General features: G+C 42.0%; 1 protein-coding gene across 13 annotated transcripts in view; it reads left to right on the top strand.

The window, feature by feature from the left end:
• Positions 1-529: 529 nt before the first annotated feature.
• The window catches only part of KDM2A (lysine demethylase 2A), a 91,373-nt gene continuing 73,716 nt past the window's right edge, over positions 530-18,186 (top strand). For 3 of the 13 annotated variants that reach the window (XR_015158089.1, XM_086385623.1, XM_086385617.1), the window contains exons 1-3: positions 1,417-1,597; positions 2,814-2,937; positions 8,069-8,190. Coding sequence is in view for 5 of the 13 variants with exons in the window: in XM_086385615.1 (XP_086241741.1) it covers positions 2,896-2,937 (42 nt within the window). In the remaining 8 variants the exon portion in view is untranslated. Of the gene's footprint in view, positions 690-1,416; positions 1,598-2,813; positions 2,938-8,068; positions 8,191-18,186 lie in introns of those variants that run through there. The other 10 variants (XR_015158088.1, XR_015158087.1, XM_086385620.1 and 7 more) reach the window with 7 other exon arrangements.

Below are 18,186 nucleotides of genomic sequence, written 5' to 3'. Positions count from 1 at the left end.
GGGGCGCCAAGGGCCTGCCCGGGGATGGCGGGCAGGCCGGCCTCGGCCCAGCGGCGGGCGCGCGAGGGGAGGGCAGCCGGCGGGAAGGTGCCCCTTCCCTGCGCCCCCTCTCCCTGGGTAGTCTGGCCGACCCGGCCCAGAGGCCTGACCCCGGGAGACCCCCGCTTTGAGGCGGGCAACGGCTGCCCTCGCCCAGGCCGCCCGGCCCTCAGGTTGTGTGACTGTGACGGGCTGACTGGGGCAGAGGGCGGTTGAAGGGGAGCGGGGCGCTTCTCCCCACTGTTTGGGGGGTGTTGTGCTTTGTGGGGGGTCGGGGGTCACCACCCTCCCAGGCGAGGTGGGGGAGGGCCCCCAGCGCAGCTGGCCGGTGAGGGGCGGGGTCACAGAGGCGAAGTGTGTGTTCGAGCGAGGGCGTGTGGGGGGCAGGGCGCGCGCGGAGGCGGATCCGTGGCCTGCGCGCAGGCGCGAGCAGCGGGCCGAGCCGGAGCCCTGGAAGAAGGCCGACGGGGAGCGGGGGCGGTGGGCCGGCGGGAGGGCGGGCAGGCTGACGCGAGGCGGGGCGGGGAGCCGCGTCGGCGTCTCGGGGCGCGGGCGATTCGAGGCCGACGCATCCGCGCGTGCGCGCGCCGGCAAAGTGTCCGCGTTAGAGGGGAGTGACGCGTGCGCGTTCACGTGCACCCCGGAGAGCGGTAAGGAGCCGAGAGAGGATTGAAGGGGGGTGGGGGCTGAAGAGGCGAGCTGAAGGAGGGGTGGGGAGGCGGCGCCTGCGCAGTGCGCCGCGGAGGAGCTGTGTGTATGTGAGAGTCTGACGGGTTCAAAATGGCGGCGGCTGCTCCAGCGGCTCCTCCTGTGTGAGGGAAACAACACCCCTCCCCGGCAGCGGCGGCGGCGGCGGCGGCTGCGGCTCGCAGAGCACCTTCTCAGCGGCTGGGCCTGTCGCCGCTCTGTCTATCCTGGGCAGGGGGCGCTCCGGGAGGAGGGGCAACGCCAAGGGGGCCCATCCCCCGGAATCCTTCCTCTGCGACTGGGGAGTAGCCGGGGGCTCGTCCCGCAGCGCGGAGCTCGGGCTGAGGGGGAGACGCGAGGGGACCCGGGGCCCCCAGCCCGGCGCGCCGCGCCGCTCCCGCCCTCTCCGCCCCCCGGGGCCGGGGCCCGCGTTCCGGGGGGCCGGGGCGGCGCGGGCAGCCTCGGGTCGGCCGGTCTCAGCTGATCGGCCGTCGCTCCCGGGCTCTGGAGGCGGCCGAGCAGCTGCTGGCCGAGGGCACTGCGAAGAGGGCGCTCCCCGCGGCCGGGGCTGGTCCGGGGCTTGCGCTCGGGCTGCTGACCGCTCGCTCGGGGGAGGCGGGGGCGCCCCGGGCTCGGCGCCGAGGGGTCGCGCTCCCCTCTCGTGACGCCTCCGACTCCCGGTTTCCAAAGCCAGAAGAGGAGGTTTGATTCAGCAACTGTTTCCTCTCTTTTCCGGGTCGCTCTGACCCTCTGGATACTGGATTGACCCACGGAAAAAAACCGAAGACGACGTTTGGGATTTAATTTTTCCTCTCAGTTTTTGGAATCTTTGACTTCTCACTTGGACAAGAACTCACGAGCAAAATCCCCGGTGAGATTTCCCCCTCCTATCGTTTACCCCCCCCTCCCCCTTTGGAAGTTTTGGTTCGTTGTGTTATCTAAAGACTTAATGTAAAGTTTCTATTTCTTTTTCTGATGGGTGAACGAACCATTGAAACGCCTTTCCCGGGGGGAACCCGGCGAGATTTGCCATTTTTTTCTTCTCTGGCCCTGACTGTTCCCAAGCCCGGGCTGTCCTCGTCCAGGGGGTGCAAACACGGTTTGACTCCCGACTTGGGGCGACGGCTTCCTCCAGGAGGGCTCTGCCACGAACTGCTATTGCAAACTGTGTCATCGGGTCCTCGGGTCTCGTAGCAGTTTTGAAAGGATGCTCTTAACGTGGCCATAATGTAGTTACAAAACGAAAAAAAATCTGCATTCTCTGTGGAAGCCATTATCCCTGAGAATTATTTAGAAACAAGAAAAACCTTGGTATTAGGAATCGACCGTCGCGCAAACCGGTCTTTAATATTTGGAAAAGATGAATTTGACTTATATGTTTAAGTAAGATATCTTATTACTTTAAACAGATAGATCTGATCAATTTTTGTTCCTGATTTGCAACTCTCTTGAATTTGTTTCAGAGTTGTACGCGTCTTGTGTTGGGGTGGAGGGTTGGTTTGGAAATGAAAAGATCCGGGGAGTTTAGGAAGGACGGCGACGATTGTATACGGATTTTACTAGAGGTGTATAGGAAATGGTTTTGGAGTCTTCATTTCTTATTCTCTTTATGTATTAGTCTGTCCTTTTCTCTAGTTTCTAATTACGGCTGAAAGAACTATTTTGGTTAGGATCTGGATTCGTTCAGTGGCTGCTTTACCTGGTCGGCGCTAGGAGAGAAAAGTCCTACCCGCCCCCCCCCCCCCCCCCCCCCCGCTGCGGCTTTTTTTTTTTTTTTTTTTTTGCTAATGTTGCCGTGAAGGGGAGCCTTGCCTATGGTAATCCTGTGGGGAGAAACAAGTGGTGTAGCCCGACTGTAAGGAACTGAAACCATCTTTTGCCTATAGGCCTCAGACAGTTGTAATGTGATTGTTGATCTTGGTTTGGCACAACTTGCCCCAAAGCTGAGAGTTCCCAAACTGATGAAGAGGAACCCGGTTTCTTAGGAAAACTTTTAACTTACACATATCCTAAATACTTCATTCCAAGGAAAAAAAGCTTGAGTTCGAGGATGAGTTCTCATCTCTGCTCCTATCATTATTCTTTAGTGTTGCAATCTGGTTCCTAAGGAGGAAGAGGAAGGCAGCCCTGGAGTGGTTTCTTTCTGTAATTTCAACAGAAGAGTGAGAGATGGAACCCGAAGAAGAAAGGATTCGTTACAGCCAGAGATTGGTTAGTATTTACTTGCCTTTTTTTTTCCTTCAGTTTTGAAGCAGAATAACTATTTTGTTTCCATTTGTGAACATACTGTGATTAAAACTTTTCAGGTGGCTTTTCTCTGCCCCAGAGGAGGAGGGAAGATAATATCTCATGTGGGTTTTAGGCCAAGTAGTTACAGCCATAATAGTCATCCTATTTGGAAATGAATGTATAGGTAGCCTTCTGCCAAAACGATTGTAAATCAGATGATTTTGTGAATTACAGCATGACAAGGATTCCTAATTTCAAAATACTGAAATTGTAATCTAATTCATTTAGATTAGAATGTAAATTTTAGGAGCAAAGCTATTTGAGGAAGAATAGTTCTGTATAATTTTCTTCTTAGATTATGGTGTACCAAGATCTGTGGCTTTGAGCTGGGGAGTAGAACTAAGGTTTTTTTTTTTTTTTTTTAACACGAACATTGATAGTGTTGAAGGGTATTGATTGAGAGAAGGTAGAATACTGGATGCCGATAAAGTTCTGTATTTTGTATTTTGGGAGGGATGTATGTGATCTCTCTTACGGAAATAAATTTCTACTTAGTAATGATTTGGAGGGAATTGACTTGTGTCTGCATGTGGATACTTTGTCCTTTAGGCCCTGTTTTCCTCTCAGGGTTTCCCTGCTGGAGTTAAAAGAATTTGATTTTTGTTTTTCTTCATCAAAGAGAGTTTTATTAATACTCAGCATATATTCATTTCAGAATTGTGAATTTATGTTTGTAGAGTGGGGAATGAGGAAAGCCACAGAACTGTCTGTATTATGTAAATTTGGTGAACTGAAAGACTTAGAAGATTAACTGAAGGAATTTATGCTGGTTTTACTTGGCTCTGCATATTAGACTGAATTTGGAGGAAAAAAGAATGATTCTCTAAAGCTTTTTCTGTTGATCTCCAGACTCTGAGAATAGGCTGTTTTTCCCCCCGCCCCACACCCCCTTAATGTGACTGTTGAAAAGGTGTGGTGTATGTTGGCAAGTATTACTATGTCCAGTAGGCAATAATGTTCTGGTAAACCTTATTTCAGAGGTTTACTTCTTGTCTCCCAATCTGTGTTGAGATTATAATTCTTTATCTCCAACTTCTATAAATAAAGTATATCATTAGTGGAATTTTGTACATATAGGATTTATTTTTTGTTTTGACATTTCTTGAGTTCGATTTTTCTTTGGGAAAAGAAAGAAGATGCTGCAAAACTCTTTCCCAGTTAGTTAACTGCTATTTGAAATTAGTTTTTATCATGTCAGCTGGTAGGATTGCTGAGCTGTTTTGTAAATAAGAGATCTTGGGATTTAGTCTTTCAAAACAAGTTTTCACATTTTTTAACAAGGTAGAAAGGTAGTGGTAAGTGTGATTTTTGCCCTGGTAAGTTTTTTTTTTTTTTTAATTGTAAAATGATTGCTACCTGTTGCACACATTAACCTTTCTTTAGCATATTTTTCCTTCTGGTTTGTGATTTTGTAAAAGTGGTGTGTAAGAGGATAAAGCACAAATTTTGGGAGAATCTTAAATTTTGGGTAATAATCTTGGAGTTTAGAATTACTGTTTGTTTTCCTTTTTAAAATTACATGACAAAATTATATCTGAAGTGTAAATCCCTTCCATAACATAACTTTTGATATGATATTGGTGGCTTATTTGAATGGCAGTGTGCCTACCGAGCTCTTAATGGCTCTGTGTCAAACACTTACATTATAGCATTCTGTATTAAGTTAGTTATTTGAGGAATTTTAAGACTAACATGAAGACATAAAGGCTAAGTTTTACAGTAGTTATAACACTGTGTCTCTTTAAAGTAGGTCAGAGTATAGAATTTAGTTTTGCTTTGCAGTTACTGGCCATGGAACATAAAGTTTGAAAGAGAATAAATGACAGGTATACTAACTTGGCTTTATGATTAAAGTTTGGTTTCATGCTATATGTTTGTCAAATTGAATTGAATCACCTAGTATATTGATTATAGTGTTAACCGGCTTTTACTTCCATATTGTTTTAGAGGACAGAATCTAAATGGTAGTCCCTCTGTGACATATCTTCAAAATAGCTTCTTGGGAAGAAAATGTTGTACCAGTATCAACAGTCTGAGTCCAGACTCATGTTGGAACAAGACTTCTTTATATTGAGAACCTTTCACGTATCTTAAAAAAAAAAGTTGTATCCTTACTAATAAGAATGTGTATTATTCATGATTGAATAGATCCTCTTTAATGCTTTTAACTGACTTGGATTTGGTGAGATAAATTATGATGTTTATATCATCTTTGTGACAAGTCATCTTTTAAAAAATCAGAAATGGTTTTTAAAAATGGGCTTTTCTTTTGTCAAACTAGTGTTTGTGGAGGAGAATTACACTTTTGAAGATGGTATGTATGTTTTTAATGAAAATATTTTGTTTTTGATGAAAATATTAGTAGTTTTGTGTATAGATTTCTAGAAGAAAGCCACATACTCTCCATGGCAAGTTGGCATCCCTAAGGAGGTATGACAGTGAGAGGAATAGAACTTTCAGTTTTGGTGATGGGTGGTTATTTGGTTGTCCTGAGGTAAAGATGATTTATTTCTGTGTTTCTAGTAATTTGGATGTAGGACCTTACTGAGAAACATTGTCAGGTACTAATTATGGAACTTTTCTTCCTTAATTTGGTTTCAGGAGCCAAAGTGTTGGAGCAGTTTTGAATGCTTGTCACAGCTATGTATATTTAAGTGTTCATTTACAGGGAATGTTCTACATAGTATTTTAGAGTTTCTTAGTCTAAAATATTAGTTAAATCCTTAGCAGTTGTAGTTGATGATCTTTTAGGTTTTTGAAGTCACACCAATTCTGAGTAGTTTTTGCTATTGCATAGAAAGTCAAGGGCAAAATAATGTGCCTTAAAATAAATGAGTAAAGTGTAGTTACATTTGGTATGGAAAAAATTCACTAGCCCCTGCCAAAGGCAATTGTAGAAACGAATGACTAAATTAGCGTAAAAAGAAAGCGAAGACAGTATACTTCAGACAGTATGCTTCAGGGTAAAAGAAGTTATACTTTTTTCTCTTTCATGTTTCTGAATACTTTTTTCTCTTGACTTAAGCTAGTACTGTTATCTGAAGGGAGAGATGCTGATTTACTTGAGAGTTCAGTTTGCTTGTCAATCTTGATGATGAAATTAAGAGATTTTCTAAAGGATGTTATTACACTATTGGATGCTCAATCCTGTTAATGTGCCTTATATATGATTCTCTCTAAAGTAGCTGAATCATTTATCTGTTGTAGGAAACTGAGGGCCCCAATTCCTTATGATGTTCTCACCTTTCTTTGGGTTATCCTTAAAATCGTATCCCCCGATTCAGGAGCAATGAATGAACAGATTCACCCTTTTACAAACAGTCCCACTTTGAATGTACCCTCTGTAAGGTTTTTCTGGCCAGGAATAGACCAGGCAACACAAAAACCTAATTTTAAGCCATTTTTTCCATAGCTTAACAATTAAAAAAATTATAGCATGGTCTAAATTGATGACTTTGCTTATTTATAATTATTCCATTAGACTTAACTGTCAGTCTGTATTGGTGAAAGAGTACATTTTCGCAGTCTCTTTCCTAGTAATATAGGAAAATCTTATTGCCTATTTTTGGTATTCAACATGCAGATGATGAGGGAGCTAATTTTTTATACTTAAGCATCAGTCTTCCACAGTGACCTGTATTTTGGGGACCCAAATACAGAATGAGGGATGTATTTAAGCCGTTACTTGTCTTATTTTGCTGAGCACTCATCACTATCATACTTAAGTTTGTTTGTGCATATATCTCCATTAGAGTATAAGCTCCTTGAGATTTGGGACTTCGTTTTTGTTTGTGGTATCTACTAGATGCTTTGAATAGTGCCTGACACATAGAAAGTGCTTAATAAAGTAGCCTTAAAAAGAGAAAAGAAAGTACTCTCAATCTGCAATATATAGAAAATGCTCAATAAGTATTTGTTGATATTGTGGAAACCCCTTATAAATACTTTTCTTTTCTATGAGTTTTCTTGACTACTAGGAATAGATCAAGAATGGAGGAGAGTTTGGTGTACAGGGATGAACACACTGTTGGGGTTTGGGTTCTGTAGTGTATACATAAGAACCAGAATGCCTAAGCTCTAACAAATGAAAAACGTTCAGCACACATACCACATGAACACATTTATAGTATTTAGGCCACTAAAATAAGAAAATATTAGTTAACTGTAAAAGCTGTCTGAATTTTAAGTTCTTCCTCAAATCCTGTTAAACCTTCTGTGTTAAGGTTTTTGCTGACTTTTAAGACAGGCTTACGGTTGTGAAGTTGAAAGTGATGGTGGTTGTGTTAATCTCAAGTCTTGGTTTTGACTATTAAGTTGGGGAATGGGTACATTTGGTATATACCATGCAGAGGGACATAACACTCTTATTTTATGTCTCTCTTTATTTTTCCTCTTGGGGAATGGACGTCCTTAATCAAGTTTTATTAATTTGCTCCCTTGGTCTCACTTTTGGGATAATACTGTGTTTTTGCATTGTGCAGAGGTTAAAATTCAGTAAACATTTATCATGTGTTAGGGACTAGGCCAGGTTCTTTCAAACACATTACCCTGTTTAATCCTCAAAACAACCCTGTAAGGTAGATGGTATAATTTTTAAACCTTAATGTTTTTATTATGGAAATAGAGGCCTAGGGAGCTGCCTTGACTTGACCAGGATCACAAAGTTGATAAGGGGTGGAGCTTGACCTTGAACCCTGTTTCTCCTTTCATTCCTTATCATCTCATGCAGTGTATTTCATACAGAAAACAAATAGGTACTTCTGTGGTAGGAAGTTGTAAACTGAGTAGTTTATCTTTTTTTGAGGCTACTTTTGCAATTTCTTTTAAGTAGTTAATATAACTACTTAACATCCTAAATGAGATGGCTACAAATACTTGACAGCCAAAATATGATCATGTTTTTTAAAAGTTAGTGTGCTCTTTCATTTTTTGTCAATTCTGAACTTACTGCACTTGGTCTACTAAAATAGCAATATTTGTGTAGTTTGCATATATGTCAAGCCTTTTATTTATGCATGTCACTCATATCATTGTTTTCTGTTTTAAATTTTAGGTTCTTGGGGGTTTTCTCTATCTGTGAGTACTTGGTAAAAACTTAAAGCATAAAGATAAAAGGCAGCAGATAGTGACCAAACCAGTGGTTTTGACAGATACAGTGGTGAAGGCCTCCTTCAGGTAGGTAGAGAGGAGGAGGGAAGAGGGTGGCCTTGCAGAAGGTAAAGATAGCACAAGTCTTACTATGGAGTGGGGGGTCTGATAAGTTGTTAATAGGAAGTAGAAGATTTGTTTTGGGAGGTAGTGTTGATAATGTAGGGAACACATTTTAAACAATTATGAAAGCCAGGTATGAAAAGTAGAGAGCCACTAAAGTTATGGTTTGTTTTTAATTGTACACTAATTTGATCAGAGTGGTATTTTAGGAGTAATATTTTTGTAGTTTTATGTCAGGAAGTTGTCTGAAAGATTAAAATAGATTACCTCTTGAGAAGATCATGGCATCTGGTCCCATCACTTCATGGCAAATAGATGGGGAAACAGTGGAAACAGTGTCAAACTTTATTTTTTGGGGCTCCAAAATCACTGCAGATGGTGACTGCAGCCATGAAATTAAAAGACGCTTACTCCTTGGAAGAAAAGTTATGGCCAACCTAGATAGCATATTGAAAAGCAGAGACATGACTTTGTCAACAAAGGTCCGTCTAGTCAAGGCTATGGTTTTTCCTGTGGTCATGTATGGGTGTGAGAGTTGGACTGTGAAGAAAGCTCAGTGCCAAAGAATTGATGCTTTTGAACTGTGGTGTTGGAGAAGACTCTTGAGAGACCCTTGGACTGCAAGGAGATCCAACCAGTCCATTCTGAAGGAGATCAGCCCTGGGTGTTCTTTGGAAGGAATGATGCTAAAGCTGAAACTCCAGTACTTTGGCCATTTCATGCGAAGAGTTGACTCATTGGAAAAGACTCTGATGCTGGGAGGGATTGGGGGCAGGGGGAGAAGGGGATGACAGAGGATGAGATGGCTGGATGGCATCACTGCCTCGATGGACATGAGTTTGAGTGAACTCCGGGAGTTGGTGATGGACAGGGAGGCCTGGTGTGCTGCGATTCATGGGGTCGCAAAGAGTCGGACATGACTGAGCGACTGAAGTGAACTGAACTGAGGTGATAGGTACCTGTACTCAAGTGCAGTGGTTCTCAAACTGTGGTTCCTTTACCAGCAAGGTAGACCTTATCTGCGAATCTGGGAGCTGCTTAGAAATGCTTATTTTTGGACCCTGCCTCATTCTTGCTGGATCAGAAACTCTGGGTTGGGGCCCAGCGACCTGGGTTTTTAACAAGCCAGGTGGTTTCGATGCGTGCAGAAGTTTCAGAACCACCACTCTCAGGTGTAGATAGTAGAAATGAAAAGGAAGGATAGAAGCAAGACACTTGGGCAATGAAGGACTGACAAAACGTGCTGTCTGATGGATGGCAGTGTATTTTGAGGGAAAAGAATGCTTGACTGGGGATCATGAGCCCAGAGTCTTCATACAAACTGCATTACCAACTCTAGTTTTAAACAAGAGAACTGACCTGTTATTGAGGGAGTTGTACTGCTAAGTGAATTCTGAGGATTCTGGAGGCAAAGACGAATTAAGGTGGACTCTGGGATGATCTCGATTATCAGGAAGATCAGTGGGAGGGTTTTTAAAAGAGGGAGGTGAGAATATTGGTGGATATTTTAGACAGTTGGAACAGATTTATTTAAAGCAGAGATTCTCAGCTGGGGGTGGTTTTTGCCCTGTCAGGGGGGACATTTGGCAATATCTGGAGACATTTTTGATTGTCAGACTAGGGGTGTACTGCTGGTATTTTAGTGAGTAGAGACTACAGATGCTGTTAAAACATTCCATTAAACATTTCCTACAACAGAGAATTATCCAGTGTTAATAGTGGGAGTTTGAAAATTCAGATTTAAAGGCAGAGATTCAGTCAGTGGGTTCTGGGTCTCCATCCTGATTATCTTCTGTTAATCTTAGAGGTTTAAGTCCAACGCAGAACATCTTGAAATTATCTCAGATTGCGTTTTTTAGGGCTTTGCCCAAATAAGCATGAAATGGTTTTTTTGTTGTTGAATTTTCACAGAAGTAGCTTCATGGTCATGACAAGTCCTCAACCTAGTTGCAGATTTCTTTATTACTCCTTTTAACTTCCCTGGTGGCTCAGATGGTAAAGAATCCACCTTGCAATGTGGGAGACCTGGGTTAGGAAGATTCCCCTGGAGAAGGGAATGGCTACCCACTCTAGTATTCTTACCTGGAGAATTCCATGGACAGAGGAGCCTGACAGGCTACAGCCCGTGGGATCACAAAGAGTGGGACATGACTGATCAACTTTCACGTCACTTACTTATTCTAAGATCAACTAATGTGGGTAACCAAAGTAAATACTCAGTGTCTTGAGATCAATAATGAAGTTACAATAAATATTTTGATACTCTCTTTGAAGAATAGAAAAAAAAGATAAAAGGTGTGGTATTGACACGAGCAAATATTGAAATATTGTGTATTACCCTGTGGCTGAAAAACCCATGGCCCTTCCTGAGAAACAATCTGATGAACTGGTTGTGGCCCTCAGTGTGAATTTAAGGTAGCCCCAACCTTATTCATTTCCTTATATCCCTGGATCACAGAAGTTACAAATGCTTTTGTGTCAAAACTCTTTTGTATCATCTAGCCAGCCCTTCCTTTTTTTTGACAGTAACTTCGAGAGAATGTAGATTTGTAAATATAGTGCTTGTTTTATAGTATTTTAATCATTTCCAAAGTACGTTTCTATTTTTTGACTTTTGGTCATCTTACTTTTTTGAAACTCACAATTCTAGGAGTTGCTAGGAAATGGGGATGGTGCTACCATGTTACACAATTCCAGAGGGTATCATTCACATTTCTTAAATTTTGTGAAAGATGCCATTGGAGTTGCACAATGTGCAAAAGAAAAAAAAACCAAAAGGGGCGCTTTTTGGGTGGATGAGATAAAGGAAAAGTCACCTTGTATATTTGAAACAGAGGGAGAAAGTCCTGTCTGAGAGAGAGTTATCTAGTACACATTAATTGAGTGTATATTGTGTGCTTAGTACTGGCATTTTACATATATTAACTAATTTAATTTTCAGCAACCCCTTGAGGTAGGTTCTATGATTCCCATTTTCTGGTTTGGAAACTGAGGCATAGTGCAGTTAAGTAGCTTACCAGAGGTTATAAAGCTAAGTAAGCTGAGCCAATGGCTCAGACAGTAAAGAATCCGCCTGCAGTGCAGGAGACCCGGGTTCAATCCCTGGGTCAGGAAGATCCTGGAGAAGGGAATGGCAACCCACTCCAGTATTCTTGCCTAAAGAATCCTGTGGACAGAGGAACCTGGCAGGCCACAGCCCATGGGGTCGCAGAGAGTCGGAGACTACTGAGCAACTACGCATGCATACAGCTAAGTAGGGAAAAGAGCCAGGATTCATAGTAGGCAGTCTAAGATATACTGCCTCTTCTTCAACTTCGTTGGAGTAGAGCTTGTGAATGTTTTGGTATTTAGGATGTTCTCCAAGTCATCTTTTCTCATTCAGGAGATTCATTCACTTAAATGTTTGCTAAATGCTTAATCTGTATCAAGCACTTAACTTGGGCCTTGCTTTTTTAGAACTTCCAAATAACTATGGGTTCAGACAGTGCTGGATATTTTGAAGAAATTAAGAGGGGGGATGAAATACTTGTAGTATGGGGATCACTCCTTGAGCTTGGGTCATTGGAAAAGGCTCCCTGAGAAGATGGTGTTTTGTAACTGAGACCTGAGTGATGCAGAGCCAGTCTTGTGAAGTTCAAGGGCTTGAGTGACCAGATCTGGGTCAGCAGAGCTCTAGGCTGAGGGACCAGTTAATTCAAAGCCCTGAGGTAGGAATGAGAAAATGTTTGAAGCACTTAACCACATGTCACACACCAGGCAGAGCACTTGGGATACAGTGATGAGCCAGAGAGGCATGGCCCCTCTGTCACAAGATTACAGTGTTAGGGAAGTCAGATATTAAATACTTAATGCTAGTAATGTTAGTTACAGTTACACAAAGGACTATAAAGATAAATAGAGGATGCACTGAAGGTGTGTAATAGGGTGACGTAATCTAAGCTTCAGGAGTGCCAGCAGGCATTAGACAACACCTTGTCTTGAGAAAGCCTTTAAACCCGACACCTGAAGGGTGACCATGAGGTAACCAGGCAAAAGGGAGAAGTGATTATCATAAGCAAAGCCCCCCGCTCTGCCCCCCGCTAAAAGAAATCTGACATGTTTGAGGAACCTACCAACTGAATAAAACCAGAAAGAACAGTGTAACTGGAGAGAAGTGAGTGCTGGAGACAATTAAAATCTCAACAAGGTTATCGGGTCAAGTAGGGCTTTATTGTGAATGCAGTGGGAATACAGAAGTTCAGCAGAGGAGTGTAACATGCTAGTATCAGTAGACTAGTATCAGTAGCTGCTGTGTAGAAAAAGGATGGGGAGAGACAAGAATGGATTTGGTGAGACCGACGGAAGCTACTGTGGTTTGGTTCAGCCACTCAGACGTGTCCGACTCTTTGCGACCCCACGAACTGCAGCACACCAGGCTCCCTGTCCATCATCAACTCCTGGAGCTTACCCAAACTCATGTCCGTCGAGTCGGTGATGCCATGCAACCATCCACTTTTTCACTCTCCTCTTTCACTTTCATCAAGAGGCTCTTTAGTTCTTCTTCACTTTCTGCCATAAGGGTAGTGTCATCTGCATATCTGAGGTTATTGATATGTTTCCGGGCCATCTTGACTCCAGCTTGTGCTTCAGCCAGCCCAGCATTTCTCATGATGTACTCTGCATATAAATTAAATAAGCAGAATGACAGTATACAGTCTTGACATACTCCTTTCCCAATTTGGAACCAGTCTGTTTTTCCATGTCCAGTTCTAATTGTTGCTTCTTGACCTGCATACACATTTCTCAGGAGGCAGGTCAGGTGGTCTGGTATTCCCCATCTCTTGAAGAATTTTCCACAGTTTGTTGTGATCCACACGGTCAAAGGCTTTGGCATAGTCAATAAAGCAAAAGTAGATGTTTTTCTGGAACTCTGTTGCTTTTTCGATGATCCAGCGGATATTGGCAATTTGATCTCTGGTTCCTCTGCCTTTTCTAAACCCAGCTTGAGCATCTGGAAGTTCACGGTTCACTTACTGTTGAAGCCTGACTTGGAGAATTTTGAGCATTACTTTGCTAATAAGTGAGATGAGTGCAATTGTGTGGTAGTTTGAACATTCTTTGGCATTGCCTTTCTTTGGGATTGGAATGAAAACAGTTCAGATAAGATAAAATGCTAGTATGCTTGAGAGGCTGACAGTGGAATTACAGAGGTCTTCACAAACATTTAGGAAATAGAGTCAAAGGACTTTGGTTCATTGGTTGTATGAAGGGGAAGGTTAATGGGTACATACAACCATATACTCCCCAAGTTTTTCTCGCGTGAATGGTTTGTGCTAGAGTCCTTTTACTGAGATAGATACAAGTCACTCTGAAAGAAGAGCAGGTTTGGAGATAGAAGGGAAGAGCTTACATTCAGTTTTGCGTAAGTTTGGATAGGTTAAGGGTGAAGTATCCGTGAGACATCATGGTAGAACCGTTGAGCAGGTAACTGACTGGTTCTAGGCTTTAGTTAGTGTCTGACTCTTTGTGACCCCATAGACTATATGTAGCCTGCCAAGCTCTCATTCCATGGGATTTTTCCAGGCAAGGATACTGGAATGGGTTGCCATTTCCTTCTTCAGGGGATCTTGCCGACCCAGGGATTGAACCCATGTTCCTGCATTGCAGACAGATTCTTCACCATCTGAGCCACAAAGGAAGGCCCATTCTGGGCTTTAGGAAGAGCTTATTAGCATATAGCAGGGTCTCATCGGCACATGTGTGGTAGTTCACACATGGACTTCCCTCCTGGCTCAGCTGGTAAAGAATCCGCCTGCAATGCGGGAGACCTGGGTTTGATCCCTGGGTTGGGAAGATCCTTTGAAGAAGGGAAAGGCTAACCACTCCAGTATTCTGGCCTGGAGAATTTCATGGACTGTATAGTCCATGGAGTCGCAAAATGTTGGACAAGACTAAGCAATTTTCACTTTCACTTCACTTCAGACTGGGACTGACTTGCAAAGAGGGAGAGAAAGAGGGACCAGAGCGATAACGAGGAAAATCAAAAGTAGTGGTGCCCTGTGATTATCAGGCACTGTTCTAAGCATTAGTGTATTTTTACTCATTTAATGCTTGCAAATGTATGAAGTAGGTGCTTTTATTATCTCTATTTTATAGATCAGGGAAATGACCTAAGAAGGGACTATATAATTTGCTCAAGACCACTGAGTAGCCGCTGAAGAAGTTGGTTTTTGAATCCAGGTTTGTCTGACTCCAGTTTCTATTCTTCACACTGATAGTGTTTCAAAGAGGAGGGAATGGTAAGCTGAAGTGGTTGCTCCTTAGAGGCTGAGTATACTGAAGACTGAGATTTCTGTTGGAATTGGCAACATAGAGGTTCCTGGAAACTTTTAAACAGGAGTTTCACTGGCATTTGAGGGCAAAAGACATTCTTCAAAATAGATGTGAGATGAAACAGACAGTGAATGAATGAAGAGAAGTTTGGAGAAGTTTGGTTGTGAAGAGAGAAGGGGAGCAAGTCATTAGCTACAAGTGTAGGGTCCAGAGGATGTTCTCTTGAATGTTTGTTATGTTTTAAGATGGAATAGACCACTGCATTTTTTGTTAATGGCATTATCAACCGTTACTCCTTTCTCTGTTACTCTCCATATTTAATCAGTTGCTAAAGACTGCCTGGATTTCTTCTTCATTTTATTGCGTTTTGCAAATACTACAGTTTTTACAGATTGAAGATTTATAACTCTCCATTGTCAAATGATGGTTAGCATTGTTTTTAGCAATATTTTGAAATTAAGGTATATTCATTTTTTTAGACAATACTTTTGCACACATAGGAGACATAACTTAATATAAACATAACTTATATACATGAATCTCCAGGATATGATTAGATGTCTATTGAAATGAGCAGAAATGTGTCGTGCATGTCCTTGAGAGTACATAAAGCTTATATAACATAGTAACTGAACCCTAACAATTAAAAAACCTTAGCTTGGTCATCAGGAAGTCTGTATCAGTTATCTCAGCTTTATTTTGTTTACCTGCAAGGTCTTTCTCATTTCAAATAGTTTAAAGCAGTTATTTTCAAAGTGTGACCCAGATGACCATTCTGAGAGATTATTAGAAATGCAGATTCCCAGGTCCTAAACCCAAACTTAACTGAATCAGAGACTGGAATGGATCCAGACTTGTTTCGACAAGTCTGCCAAGTGATTCTGATAGATGATAAAGAGAAGTGCAAGAGTTATTTTAGCAGTCTTTTTTTCTCTTCATTCAAAAAGAAATTAGAGTTAATTACCTTAATTTTGGAGAAGGAAATGGCAACGTACTCCAGTGTTCTTGCCTAGAGAATCCCAGGGATGGGGGAGCCTGGTGAACTTAAAGTTATTTTTAAAACTTTTCTTCATATGTGTTTCCTACCAGTTGACTTTAAGGATGTTTTTCTAAACTAGTAGTAGCTAGATAGTGAGGTTTTTGAATCAGAGGCAGTGGATTGAGAAGTATTTGAAGACTGGTGCTTGCCCAAAACAAAGAATGAGTATGTATATGTGCTTATATCTGTGTACACGCATCTAGCATACATACATGTTTTTCTATCAGTGGAAGATTCTCCTTAAAAGAGTGGTTAAAAGGAGGGAAAGATACAGTACTGGCATCTCTTAGGCGGACTCTCATGGGTGGTACGGCAGAGTAAGAAGTATCAGAAAGTGAAGGTGCTTTTTGTGCAGTAGTAGATCCACATACAGTCAGCCCACTGTGTTCCCGCAGCCTGCATCCATGGATTCAACCAACCAATTGAAAATATCCAGGGGGGAAATTGAAAGTTTTAAAAAGCAAAACTTGAATTTGCTATGCTGGCACCTGCTTAATGTAGCATTTACATCACATTTATAATCATTTGTATAGTGTTGTAATAGGTAATCTAGAGGTGGTTCAAAGTACATGGGAGGATGTGCATAGATTATATGCAAATACTACACGATTTTGTAAGGAGCTTGAGTATGTGTGGAATTTGGTTTCCAGTGGCAGGGGTAGAGGGTAAGCGGAGTTCCTAAAACGAATCCCATGTGGATGCTGAGGGACTGTATCTACTTCCTGTAACAAGGAGCTCTCTTAGTAATAGATGTTTGCCTCTGTAATAGTAATAGATGGTTGTGTTACCTGCAATGAGTTGTTGCTGTGGACTGGAAGGTACTGATTATTGTTGATTCTCATTTGCTTCCTATAGAGGGAGTTGCACACTTTACTATTGGAAAGCATAATAATAGCACATGTCAGATGCATATTTTGTGCTTGGCACTATGCTAAGTGCTTTTCCATGTGGTCCACTTCCACCATTGTTGTTTGGCTTACTGCCTTGAGTTTAAATTTACTCACTGTTAAATTAAATAATAGAGTTCCTAAAAAGAACTCCTTTAAGTATGCCTGGTTGCACACTTCCAGGATTTAGTAAACAATATCATATTTGTTCCATTTATCTTTTGTGCTTTTTGTGTGTGTGAGAGTCAGTATTTTTATAGATTATACTCCATTTAAGTTTATTACAAAACAATGGCTGTATTTCCCTGTGCTGTACAATATATCTTTGTTGCTTATTTATTTTATACATAGTAACTTTACCTGTAGTTATTACCCATCTCATACTCTGTAAATTGAAGAAGCTTGTTTTCTTGCATCTTTCCTTACATGGAAGTTGCTTTTTTTTTTTCTCTTTCCTTTACTTTTTGTAATTGCCGTTCTCTAAATCTTTTCTACCTATTTAACTGCTTCTTAGTGTAAGAATTGTCATAGGTGCAGAAGTTTTGTTCTTTTTGGTCTTTTGCTCATTTATTTATTTATTTAGCGAACATTGTTGGGTGTACTGCTGATGTTTAACGCATGTATTGGGGATACAGAAACGAGTATCTGTATCCTGTCCTCATAGTCAGGAGGACACAGAATTGTGCTCTGCTGTGATAAATGAAATTTAGGAGGTATAAAGTAAAGAGACGAGAAAGGAGGGTATGACTGAGGAAAGAAAGTCTTAAAAGTGGAGGTAAACTAACTGGATATTGGGACATTAAGGTTGTTCAAGAAGCCAGAGGATGAGGAAGGAAATTCCAAGCAGAGGAACCAGCATATTGACAGGCATAGAAATAGGAAACAGCACTACAGCATTGCTAGTACTTCAGTGTTAGCTAGTAGACGCAGACTGGAGAGGATCTGAGATCAGAAGAGTCTGAATCCCGTTAAGTTGTTTGTACTGCAATAGGCAGTGAGGAGACCTGACAGAAACTAGAAACATGGGAATACTTGATGTATCTGCTTTAGAAAGACCGCCTGGGAGGGTGTCGTGGTGGATAGACTAGTGAGGGAGGAATTGCAGTGGAAAGTAAATCAGATAAGAAGGTACTATAATAGCTGAGAAAGAAGTGATAACCAAGCCTTGGTACCAAGAATGGACATGGAGAAGTGACTGAGTCGAGATAGTTTAGGACAGAGTTGGTGGAACTTGATGATCCTATTAGATGCCCTTGGAGAGGAAGATGACTCCTGAGTTCTTGGCTTGTTCTTATTCCCAGTTGTTGGGTGTGTCACTCATTGAAAGAGAATACCATGGTTTTTTGCAAAGGTAAGAATGTAATTTTGGTATGTTTGTATTAGTCCTTGGGCTTCTTCCCTGGTGGCTCAAGTGGTAAAGAATCTGCTGGCAGTGCAGGAGACCTGGGTTTGATCCCTGGGTTGGGAAGATCCCCTGGAGAAGGGAATGGCCACCCACTCCAATATTCTTGCCTGGAGTATTCCATGGACAGAGGAGCCTGATGGATTACAGCCCATGGGGTCGCAGAGTCAGATGTGCCTGAGTGACTAATCTGTTAGTCTTTATGTCTATAGTAGCATATTTAAATAATCAATTATTTATTGGGTCTCTTCTGTAAAGAACCGTATCAGAGATTCTGGGCTAGTGTCATGAGGTATCAACATGTATTGGGATGACTTTTT

This window comes from Bos grunniens, chromosome 29, assembly GCF_055505025.1.
Source record: "Bos grunniens cultivar Pamir isolate PY7600 chromosome 29, Bosgru_T2T1.0, whole genome shotgun sequence".
Classification (NCBI taxonomy): domain Eukaryota; kingdom Metazoa; phylum Chordata; class Mammalia; order Artiodactyla; family Bovidae; genus Bos; species Bos grunniens.
The sequence above is the reverse complement of the archived record's forward strand: the minus strand, read 5'-3'. Positions and strand labels throughout refer to the sequence as shown.